The sequence below is a fragment of the Artemia sp. Qi Xiang Cuo genome, chromosome 8 (assembly GCF_049724085.1).
Source record: "Artemia sp. Qi Xiang Cuo chromosome 8, ASM4972408v1, whole genome shotgun sequence".
Taxonomy (NCBI): domain Eukaryota; kingdom Metazoa; phylum Arthropoda; class Branchiopoda; order Anostraca; family Artemiidae; genus Artemia; species Artemia sp. Qi Xiang Cuo.
The window spans coordinates 60,826,086-60,838,036 of NC_142801.1; the positions used below are offsets into that span (position 1 = coordinate 60,826,086).

General features: G+C 34.6%; 1 protein-coding gene across 1 annotated transcript in view; it reads left to right on the forward strand.

Moving 5' to 3' along the window:
- dlt (codanin-1 like protein dlt) overlaps positions 1-10,812 on the forward strand; it is a 281,789-nt gene extending 270,977 nt beyond the window's left edge. Inside the window, exon 8 of the mRNA XM_089093645.1 lies at positions 10,666-10,812. Within this exon, the coding sequence (XP_088949771.1) occupies positions 10,666-10,686 (21 nt within the window). The 3' untranslated portion in view covers positions 10,687-10,812. The remainder of the gene's footprint in view (positions 1-10,665) is intronic.
- The last annotated feature ends 1,139 nt before the right edge of the window (positions 10,813-11,951 follow it).

Genomic DNA, 11,951 nt, shown 5'->3' on the forward strand with positions numbered 1-11,951 from the left:
TATTTTTTTTTTATTAGATGGTCCTTGGAAAGGATCAGGGTTTCCTATGGGAATTATTTGCGAAAGAATGTCTCCAATAGCTTTTCAAGTAGCATCGGTCGTAACCACAAATACTGCGTTTTCGAAATCAGGAAGTAATAAAATTGGTTCAGAAGTGAGCGTCTTTTTGAGACGGTCTAGAGAAGTTTGAGCTTCGTAGGACCAGGTAACATTATGGGAGTTCCCTTTAGTTAATTCTGTGAGGGGTTTTGCAATTTGGGCGTAATTGCGTACGAATTTTCTAAAGTAGCCAGTAAGACCTAAAATTCCTCTTAATTCTTTCATAGTTTTGGGGGATTTGAGGTTTTCAACACATTTTATTTTATCAGGGTCTGGGGATATCTCTTCTTGTGTTACTACTACTCCTAAAAATTTAATTTTAGGTTGAAATAAATTCACTTTTTCAGGCCGGAATTTTAAATTGCCTTGTCTGAACTTCTCGAACACCTTAGCTAGCGTCGTTAAGTATAGTTTAGTGTTTCCCCCCAGGCATATGACGTCGTTGACAAAATGAATGATATTCTTTAATCCCCTTAGCAGGTGCAATAGGGGTCTACATAGCGCGCTGCAACTTGTTTTCAATCCAAATGGTACCCTTAAGTATTCATATGAACCACATTCCGATGCTGAAAATGCAGTTTTATGGACATCCTTTTCGGCTATTTTCAGTTGGTGGTAGCCTTGGGTAAGGTCCAAAGAAGTAAAAATTTTGTTTTTGCTTGAAATTGAGTCAAGAATTTCATCTATTCTTGGTAGAGGAAATTTATCGCTAACTACTTGTTTATTAAGGGCTCTATAGTCTACTACAAGTCTAAGATCACCATTCTTCTTTGGTACTAATATCACTGGCGCAGTATACGGACTTTTACTTGGGCGTATAATTTCATTTTTTTCTAATTCCTGAATTTTATTTTTTAACCGTTCTTTGGGCTTATACGGCACACGATATGGCTGTTTTGCTACGGGATTACCAGTCGTTAAAATTGAATGTTCATAAAATTGTATGAGCCCGATGTCATCTTCAGATGCAGAAAACACATATTTAAAATTCCATAATAATTCGCATAATTTTTTCTTAAGTTCCAAGTCCGTAATATGATCCATATTAAATTTGTTTAAAAATTGTGATTTAGTTAAAAGATATTTATTATTTGAAGTTTTAATCCCGTTAACTAGAATTCTTTTAGAATTTTCCCATGTATTTAAATCATTCTCCGTTAAAACCTGGATTTGAACTAAACATGTCCCCTTTTTAATTGTAATTGTATCATTTTCGTGGTTATTAGTTACCCAAATAAAACCTTCTCCTTTGTCATAAGATATGATATGTTCCTCGCATAGCAGATTTTTAGATATTTCAGAGAGGTAACAAATCAAATTTTATATTTGCTAACTAGTGGGTCAATCATCTATGGTATTTGCATTTTTTTCATCGTTTTGGGAGGGACTTTTGTTTTCCTTATCGCAAATCTATAATGTTTCTCTTTATTTTCATTATTTATTAGATTCATACTGGCGCTATGCTGTGCTATTGCAGCCTCTTTTGGCATCACGTTGGGTTTTACTATGTTTTTCCATAGTTCCAATATTTTCTTGATTTCTTTTGACCTGTACTGTCGCAAATCTCCTATTTTTATTTTTGCGAATTCAATACTTTTAGTATTTAAATTTACTTCATCGTCAGAAATTTTGTTTACTGTTATGTTGTTTTCGTATCCTCTGTTACGATTTCTTAAGGTAGAAATTTCTTCCCCTACCTCAGCCGGGTAGACAAGCCTCTCATTTGCTACGTCTAATAGTACTCTGTTAGACCTTAAAAAATTTGCGCCTATGATTGCTTCATATGGAAAGTTATCGCATATTATAAAATTTCTCATAAAGATCCTATTGTCTCTTTTTACGCTTAGGCAAATTGAACCTCTTGCGTCCAATTTATGGCCTGTCCCACTAGTTAAATTGGGATTATTAGGGTTCCTCTGTCGCCTAATATGCAGAGGCAACATATTAAATACGCAAGAGTTTATGATACTAATCGTTGCACCAGAGTCAATCAAAGCCTTAAAATAAACATTTTCTACACAAAAATCATTAAATATAGGTAACTTGTTATTAATATCACTACAAGACGGCACCACCATTGTCTTGGACCTATTAAATATTCCAGGCACCCTCGGGGTCTAAGTCATATTTTTGAGGGGCCTGAAAGGTTTCTGAGGATTTATTTCATATTTCAGTGCCTGTAATGGGTATTGAGACGTATGAGGGTCCGTAGGGATATCTAACTGATTTACGTCTGTCTGTCTTCACCATGTATTATTATGGTAACGTGGATGTTCTGCGTCAGTGACGCTTGCTGGCGCTGACTGCCAATACCGTTGGCTTGCAAAATTTTCATGTCCCGTCGGCAAGTTTTCGTGATTTCTATATAGCATTCTCACATTATATTGGCTTTGGCGATTATTTGGGTTTTCAAATCGGTAATTAATTTGTCTATTGGGGGGAGGGGTATAAAAATTTGGTTTGTACGCGTTGTAAGGTACTCATTGGCGCAATCTTCCCTGGTTATAGCCTAGCGCACCAGCGGCGCTAAAAATTTTTCTTCCGAACAAATGGTTGCCATAATTTTGCATACTACCGTCAGCAATTCTTGGTATGCGATTGGGGACATAACGGCACTCTCTCGCGATATGTCCAATACGACTACAAATATAGCACTTTATTATTGTAGGGTTATTTCCATAATTAGATTGTTTGATAGGCTGAAAACGTACTGTTTTCTGCCTAGCGGGTTCTTGCGTTTTGTTCCTTTGTGGTACTGGGGAGTTATTCCTTGAAAAGAAATTGGGGGATGCCTGATCGCCCTCGAAGTTTATGTTAGCATTTGAATCGCCAAGGCTATTTATTTTTGCTTTACTATGATTTGCAACCATCGTATCGACTTTGATCAATCGCTCTACCTCCTGAACTGCGAGATCCAACCTCTGAATATGTTTGGATATTACCACTCTATATAGTTTTGGGGGTAGCCCTTGCAAAAAGGTATTTAGTATGACTTTTTCATACAGTTGCCCCGAACCACTTCCGTATTTTGCCTCTACAGAAATGCGTTTATTATTAATGTATTCTCTTATATTTTGTGAAAAGTCAAAGCTCACTGTTCCGTGTCTTAATTTATTTATGGAACTGGTTTCTATAAACCTATCTTTAAATGCTTTTAACAAGTTATCAACCGTATTTATTGGCAAGTTGGCGTTATTGCCTATGGTATGTTCAATATGTTTTAGAAAGGTTAAGGCCTCGCCTTTTAATCGTAGTAGGAGCACGTCGACTAACGCTCCTAGGTCTGTTTTTGTTAGTTGTACAAACTGGGCCAATTGGATATTGAATTCGTCAATATCTGATTGACCATTGTACTCTGGTATAGATTTCGCTATTTCTATATTTTTCGCGACCAATTTCTGCACTATTAATAACTCGTTAAGGTCGTCCGACATTTTTTTTGTGTTTTAATCAACGTAAAATAAATTTTATTTTTTCACTTAACCTATTTTGGGGGAGGCTATTATCTCCTAAGAGATATTTTAAGGGATTTCCCTGTCGTAGCTTAGCGGTTATAGGCCTAATCACTTTACTTATATGTCTGTATCTCTCTAATAATTTAATTCAAATTACAAAGTTTATAGCGTAATTATTTCGCAAGTTATCTTCCAATTTCCGGCTGCACCATTTGTAGCGATGAAAGCTTTAGAGTCGTGGTTATAAATATTGACTGCGTCAAATGTAATATCGTACCTTAAAGCTGAGAACATACAATTTATAGGTTCTCCAATATCGCCGCATATAGCAGTAAAGATTTTGTCAACTAGGCTAGCGCCCTCCTCAATTAATGGGAGAAAATTGAATATGTAGACATATAAATGTGGCCTCTTTTTTCTTGAGCTATCTGGAGATCAGATTCCTCTGGGAGCGCTACCTTGGAGACATGCGAACTAATTAGCTATCATTAGGCTGGATACGGACATATAAAATGAAATAAACACAGGTAAAAAACAATAGATTTATTGGAACTTACATATTTAGATGCACTGCAGTGAGTCACTTCAAACGACAACAATGGTGACTCAGATACAACATGAAAGAATTGCCAAGCTTGAATGGCCAAAAAATTCTGTCTGAATGGTCCTGATTCTGATTTACGAATATCTTCAAAAAGCACTTCTACCCCACTATCAAACGGAGCTCTTTTATCTTGCGCTGTAAGAACTGGCTCACCATTGGCTCGATTGGACCAAGGATGTGAACCCGTTGTCCAATAAATTTTGTTGATTATTTCTGATGATTCAAACGTTCACACGGATCTGATAGTTTAAACTTACTTAGAAATATTGAACGTAGCATCTCTACGTAGCATCTTTTTATTACTCACTCTCTTAGCGAAATCTAAAGCTTGGATAGCGCCGTTCTTTTTCTGGGGGTGACTGCACTTTTTCTCTTTGCTGATTAAGGACTTTTCATTTTTGAAACTAGATTTAACTTAATTAGAGGAAGTCGGAATTATCTTTAAAAAGAAGGAACTTTGGTATTTTAAATACATTGCATTTTACTCACGGCACAGTTCATGAAACCCTTGCCAATATTCTGTACCGAGGAATACTTTCTACGTGATAGCCATTACCATGCAATAAAAATCCTCATGTTCCAATCCTTAAAATGACGTTTGCAATTAATTTGAAAATTAATTAATAGAAATTGCACTTGCTTGCTAAGTAATACTTTAAAGAGTATTATAAACCCGGACACAGCAATTCTTCACTTCTTAGTAATATGATCCTAACATTTTGGAGGGTCCTTCTTAGAGAATTTCTAGAGATGTTTTCTTAGAGAATGATAGTTTATAGACGTTTTCTTAGAGAATGATCCAGGTTTTTCGAAAAACACATGAAAATGGTGCACAAGGCATGTGATTCAATTCCATTTTTTATTCATCTTTTCTTGGTATTATTTTCTGTCAGTTCCGACCCTGTGACAGTGAATAATTGATACACGGCACCCTCTAGCAGGCATTATTACACATATGGCATTATTTTGGGCATTTTTTCCAGAAAAACATTCATTTACACTAGAATAGATCGTTCAAACTTAATAAAAAAAAACATTAGCGTTTCTTCTGATGACTACTAACAATTGAGGCCTACGTTGCACAATGTACCACCCCCGAAAACATCCTCTGGGGCGAATTGTCACACATAAGGGTTTTTCAACCTTTTTCTCTTTCCCTGTTCCATCCACTTTCTGCTTCGTCTTAACGTCTTAACGTAATAGCGTTTTATATAACGTATTAAATGATGCAAGGAATGTACATCATTTAATATGTTATATAATTATATAATAAAGCTATACGTTCGTCTAGCCCAGAGGTTTCCAACCAATTTTAGGTCATGCCGCACCTAGCCATTTATAAAATCATGATGTCCTCCCCCCCCTCTCCCCCCGAGATAGAAAAATAACGTCTGTCCAGGTAGGCATGTGAATACAATATTTATGCTACATAGGAAAATACTTTTGCAAGGTGAAGGGCGTATTACCACCCTCTCCACCTCAGCACCAATAATGCAAACTTGGACAAAAACATTCCCAAGCGGTATCAAGAGCAGTTAGATATCAATCTCCAACCCCCATTCCTGTCCCAAAAAATCATTCTATAATTATCTAAAGGTTCATTGAGAGTAAGGATATGTGGGCATTGAATGCACTGTTTGAGGCATCTTCCACCCCACCTCTGTTTAAAAAACTATCCACTGTCCTTCATTCATAATAATTATTGGACACTTACACATCATTCTATGTAATTTTATGAAATATCAACCAAATCAGTTGAATTAAATGAAGCTTTAAAATAAGTGTCAAAAACATTTTACCCTGATTTGTTGTATATTGTCTTGACGGTTCCCTTTAAAAACAATTAACGTATCGCGTTATTTTCTGTGTGTAATTATTGTGCATGTTATTTTCTTTTTTGTTGTTGCGTAATTATTGTTTTTTTTGCTTATTTTAGGAACTTTAATTTTGTTTTGTTTTTCATTTTCCGTCCTTCTCTTTTCTTTTGTTCTTCTCTTATAACTTACAGGCGTGGCTAACTCAGTTTGTGGCAAGCCAATGCGGCATATTTACAGAAACGAGATATGTTCACAGCCTTCAAAGAGTACTCGAAGAACAGACACCGCCCCTACATTGGAATGTTCTCCTGAGGAGATTATCCCTGAGAACCAGTCCGTTGTTTCCTTTAAAATAGAATCAAAATGTTCTAATTCAGGGAAAATACCTCAGTAAACGGTATTCACGATATTTCTCACACCCAAAGATATTAATGAAAAACAAACTGTAAAGTCCTTCAACGCCTCACTCGAAGATCACATTAAACACACACACAAAAAAGTGTTACTGCAAACATTATTTTTCTAATAGTAAAAGTCACGACTTATACATCTAAATCATTCTCATTTTGTACTTAAAAAATATTAAATGTGATTTTTTTTTGTTCTAAGTATATTTCATGTCATTCTGACATGTAAAAAATTGAAAAAAATTTCTATATTAAAATATAAAAATAAAATAAGTTAAAAAAAAGTCGAACTTTTTCCATCTTCTACCGAAAATTTAAGACATGGAAAAAAGATTAAAAAAAATATGCCAAAAAAAATTGGGGACCTGGAGGGGTGGGAGGGGGAGGAGGGAGGTTGGGGTGGGGTGTAGGTATGGGGTTGAGGGATAGGGGAGAACTTGGGCCCCAACCATCAAAAGAAATTGTCTGTCCAGTATGCATCTCAAATCATCGTGGTATGCATATTCTATGGATGATGCCATAAATGATGCCCCAAAACAGATCACTGTTAACACCTACCAAAAATCCAATTGATAAATCGAATGTGCAAATATCTTGTTACAATATTGTGAGGCTTAGCATCAGTTGGCCAGTGTCTCGGAAACAATACATTGAGTTTATTTATAAAATCAAAATATTTTCGATGGTTTGTTGGCTTAGTTGAGTAACGTTTCGTTCTTTTACCTTAGAAAATCATACAATGAAACACCAAATAAAACACCAATACAATAAACAACAAACATCCATAAATCCATACACAAAACCATCCCTACAATAACATCCATACATCCATACACATAAAACATCCATGCAATAAAACATCAAATAAAACACCAAGACAATGAACAATAAAACATCCATTTATGTATGTTGTTATATGGTATGGGTACTGTCCCTTTGTATGATGGGGTATGTGCATATTGATGTATGGTGGGGTATGTGTCTGGTTGTATGGTGGGGGGATTGTCAACTTGAAATATAGGCCCGCTTGTATGGATTGCCTACGGGTCCGCTACTTTTAATTGACACATTAATGTCATATCTGTCTGCTACCTTAGATTGACACAGTAATGTCCTATCTGTCATGTACCTTAGATTGACACAGTAATGTCCTATCTGCCTGCTGCCTTAGATTGACATTATACTACTTATGATAGAAACATACAATTAAAAAAAGCTATTTGAAGTGTTTAAATAAAGGAGTGAAAGGAAAAATAAATTGCGTGCTGTATAACATTGGTATGTAAACATTTTAATATAAAAAAATTACATAAATTTAAGCAAAATACAAAACTTTTATACGTATTAACAATATTATTACAATATCAAACAACACCAATTTAATTCGTGGCTTACATTAAGTAAGGCTAAAATGGACAGGGGCCTTTATTATAAACGTTTTAAGAGGAAATACAAGAATAGCTCTAGCTTTCGTATTTAACTGTAGGCCTATTCATGTTTTTTGTACTTTTATTTCAAACTCCCAGGTGATTGAATGATATATTTATATATATATATATATATATATATATATATATATATATATATATATATATATATATATATATATATATATATATATATATATATATATATATATATATATATATCTGCACGAATTTAACAAAATGTACTGTATTTAAAACCCATGTTTTCATTCAGAACCTCTTATTTCTAACTTTGTTTTCTGAAAACTTAAAAATAGCCTCATCAAAATCTATCTTTTTTGCTGCACTGTTATCAATAGATAACATGGCTAAGCTTGGCTCATAGTAGATCTGAAACAACTTTTAATAAGCTTGAGTTTAGACAAACTCCTCTCGCAAGAAGCGAAAGAGACACATAATGTCAGTTAAAACCTTAATGCTAAAGTTAGATTAGAAATAGAGTCTGGAAGTTCAAACTCAACCATAAACTGCAGTAGTCTTAAAGAACTCCACTTCTTAGCCACTTCTTCAGGAACGTTTGCCGCTTGTAAAAACCTCCTCAGACGTGGATTTCGTTTAACATGTCTCCTGAAGATATATCTTCGTCTCAACTAAACATAAGCTTTTCTTTGAGCAAAAATTATTTTATATATAAATATATATATATACAAAAATGGTATTTTCAGACAAAATCTATCAATAAATTTGAAAACTGCCGACTAGCATTGCTACTTTGCTACCCACTTTTTGCACGGCAAACCCTAATCGATCATAAGTCCTTTTAGACCAATTTTTCGTCACCCCTCCATGGCTGGCACCCGGGGCGGTTCATCTCCCCCCTCCCGCACCTTCTTCCTACGCTACTGCTATGACTATAATAACAAAATAAAACAGTATATAATAATAATAAAATCAAAAACTACATAATTATAGCCTAATATAAACCTATAACATGCTTTAAAAAAACTATATAAATAATATAAAAAACTATAAAAAATAATCAAAAACTATAAATGTAACAAAAACTATAATAACATAAAAACCAAAAAAACTGGATAGGGGAAAAGGTCTTTGCCACGACAGGAAGATCAAAAAGGAGATCGAACGCAAAATATCGATATTCTTCACAAATGAACTGCCTTAGGTTTTATTAAATTTGCCCCCCCCCCAATGAATTCGCACATAAACATCAGCAGCACAAACTATCTAGCTACCGTTTCTCTATTATTTCCTATCATATATCTGCATTTCTCAGGTTATTTCCTATTTCTCTGTTCAAAATGGAATGATCATTTCCTTCTTCTTTTCCTAAACTAAATACCTTCAATTGTAGCCTTCAAATTTATCCATTAAATTAAATATAATTTTTTAAATACATGGTTTGCCATTAAATAAAAAAAAACATTTATTTAAACGCAAAACTAGTCTTAAAAGAAAAAAAACAGACAAGCTGAATTACACATCCGTCGGAAAATATAAAGAATGAACAGTGGAAAATAAAAACAGAGAACAGGTCATAAAAAACCCAGCTCCCAACGAGTATTCCGTATTCCTGTACTTGGAATGGCAGAATTATGATAATACATCTAAAAAACAAGTATTTCTAAGATAGGTCAAAAATATAAACATTCGGAATGGGAGAGCTTTAGATACTTTAGCGGATCTAACTTCGATTGTTCAATAGCATCTAGGGAATTAGAAAGCGAGGAGAAAGCAACTTTGGCTTCCTTTCTGTTTTGTCAATAAATCTGTTTTCTTTGTTTCTTATTTGATTATTTCTTCGTTGGAGATGCAACGGGGACAACCATAATGAGATTTATGGTACTTTGTGCTATGGATTTTTATTTTTTTTTTTTTTTTCGGGGCACTAAATTGTATCATCCGTTAACGTCTGATTTGAAAATTTCCTGCTTCAAGGTTACAGAAAGACGGTTTAAAAGAGAATGGTTCTGGTTTAAGTCAATCGCTACATGACATTTTTTCTGATATGATTCCATGTGTTAATTTGAGGTAAAATAGATTTATCTGGGGTTCTCGCTCAATCAATCCGTTGTTAAATTTATTTAGGCTATTATACTAGCCATGCAGGGGAAGAGAATAGAGACACAATATAGGTGAAAGGGAGAGAAAGCAAGTGAGAGAGGGGAGATAGGGGGGATAGAGAGGGGAGAGAGAGAGAGAAAGAATGAGAAGAGAGAGAGAGAGAAAGAATGAGAAGAGAGAGTGAACGATCATAATGAAGAGCTTTTCAAATAGGCAATTTACGACATCGAGGATCACACAACAAAAAATATCGGATTACGAGGAAAAATATTTGCTGTTTCTAAAAAGAAATTTTACAAAAAGCAATTGGGAAACCCAGAATAGTCAAAATTACGGCATTATGACACAAAAGGAACGGTGTTTGAACGTATTCGCTCAACGTAGGGGGGGGGGGTAAACGAAGAAATATGCAGAAGTTCAGATGGCGAAATGATAAATAATGCAGGAAAAATCTCAATTCTACCAAATTGCACGGAAATATGCAGAAGTTCAGATGGCAAAGGATTTCTAATTTTTAGAAAAGTTTTCTGAAAATAAGAAGAAAAACAGGCTACTAGCATGTCTATGCTAAGAAAATTATGTTGGCTTTTCATAGTGTAATAGAATTTTTTTTTGTAAAAAAAAAAAAAAAAAAAAATACCAATTAACTCACGATTACAGCTAGGAAATCTTTTAATTAAAGAGAGCTTTACAATTCTGTGACGATGACAAAAAATAATAATAAAAATAGCATTATTGTGTTTCGTTATAGAATAGGAAATTATCCCTTTTTAGAGTATTTCTACAAAGAGCTAATGGAAGTGCTGGAGAAGAACGCCTTGAAAATCTGTCAAATTAAAGGAATGGCTGATGAAGAATTATTGACAAACTTGATTTCCGATCACAATGAAAACTGTTCATCACCCTTCGATATTGTCACCAACATGAGGGTGAGTAAAGAATAAACATTTCTTTTCATCTAATCTTTTAGTCTATCGCTAATAAAGCGCTAACCAACATCTTTAGATACCAAATACGACAGAATAAAAACATTTCTTCCCCCCCCCCTTCCACCTAGACCCATCTTAAGTTTATTGATACCTGAAAACCGCGATTTTTTAGGATTTTGAAAAGAGCAATATAATGTATTTGTCAGTAAATTTATATCCATTAAGCCTTGGAAATAAATCAGCAAAATTAAATAGTTAATTTTGACAGTGCTTTTTTCTGTTGATACCTGAAAACAACTGCAAGTTCAAAGGAAAGCTACATCTTCTTAATCTGTTTGGTGTTTTATGTTTTTACCTATTTTTACTGTTCACCCCCCCCCCCCCCCAACGTTTCTTTCTTTAGAGCCCGCTACTAGCAAAGACTGCACAGCTTTATATGGAGGTCTTTTTCCTTAAAAATTGAACTCTTGATTTTTTCTTACTTTTTAAGATAAATATAGTTGTTTAAGGTTCCATTTAACCTAATCCAATAGTCATTTTGCATTTTCACTGTCTTTGTTACTTCATAAGATTGAGTTAGGGTTTTTAAAATGCTGCATCAGGTTCAAAGGTGATTTCATGCAGTGTTGCAAGGTGGGACGTATTTGTGCCATTTGGACGCTTCTTAGGTGCTTGCACGTGTAGTTGTTGAAATTAGCACAATTTTCAAAACCAGTTTGTTTGTCAGATTTGACATTTGGCGTATTTCTGCTGAGAAAGAGGGCTTTCTGATGGTTTTTGCTTCTAATGCTGTGCTATCTTATACCGTACATCTCGTAAGACTGAATCCGTGGGTAATCGAAGGCATTTAGCACAAAAAGGTACTATATTAGTTCGAACTCGTGTAGAATATCCACAGTTGATCCTGTTGGGGATAAAGCGTTTTGTAAGGACGTCCTTTATTGTGTACCCACCTCTCCCAACATTAATGATATTATGCCAATAAAATCTTTGAATTCTGCTTCCTAACATAACATTCTGCTCAGCATTATTGCTTTAGAGTTGCGTGTCAGTGTCGCAGTGTTGCGTTAGTAGTGTTGCTTTGTAGCATCATATAAAAATTTCAAATTCCGTATTCTCGTCTTTTCCTTA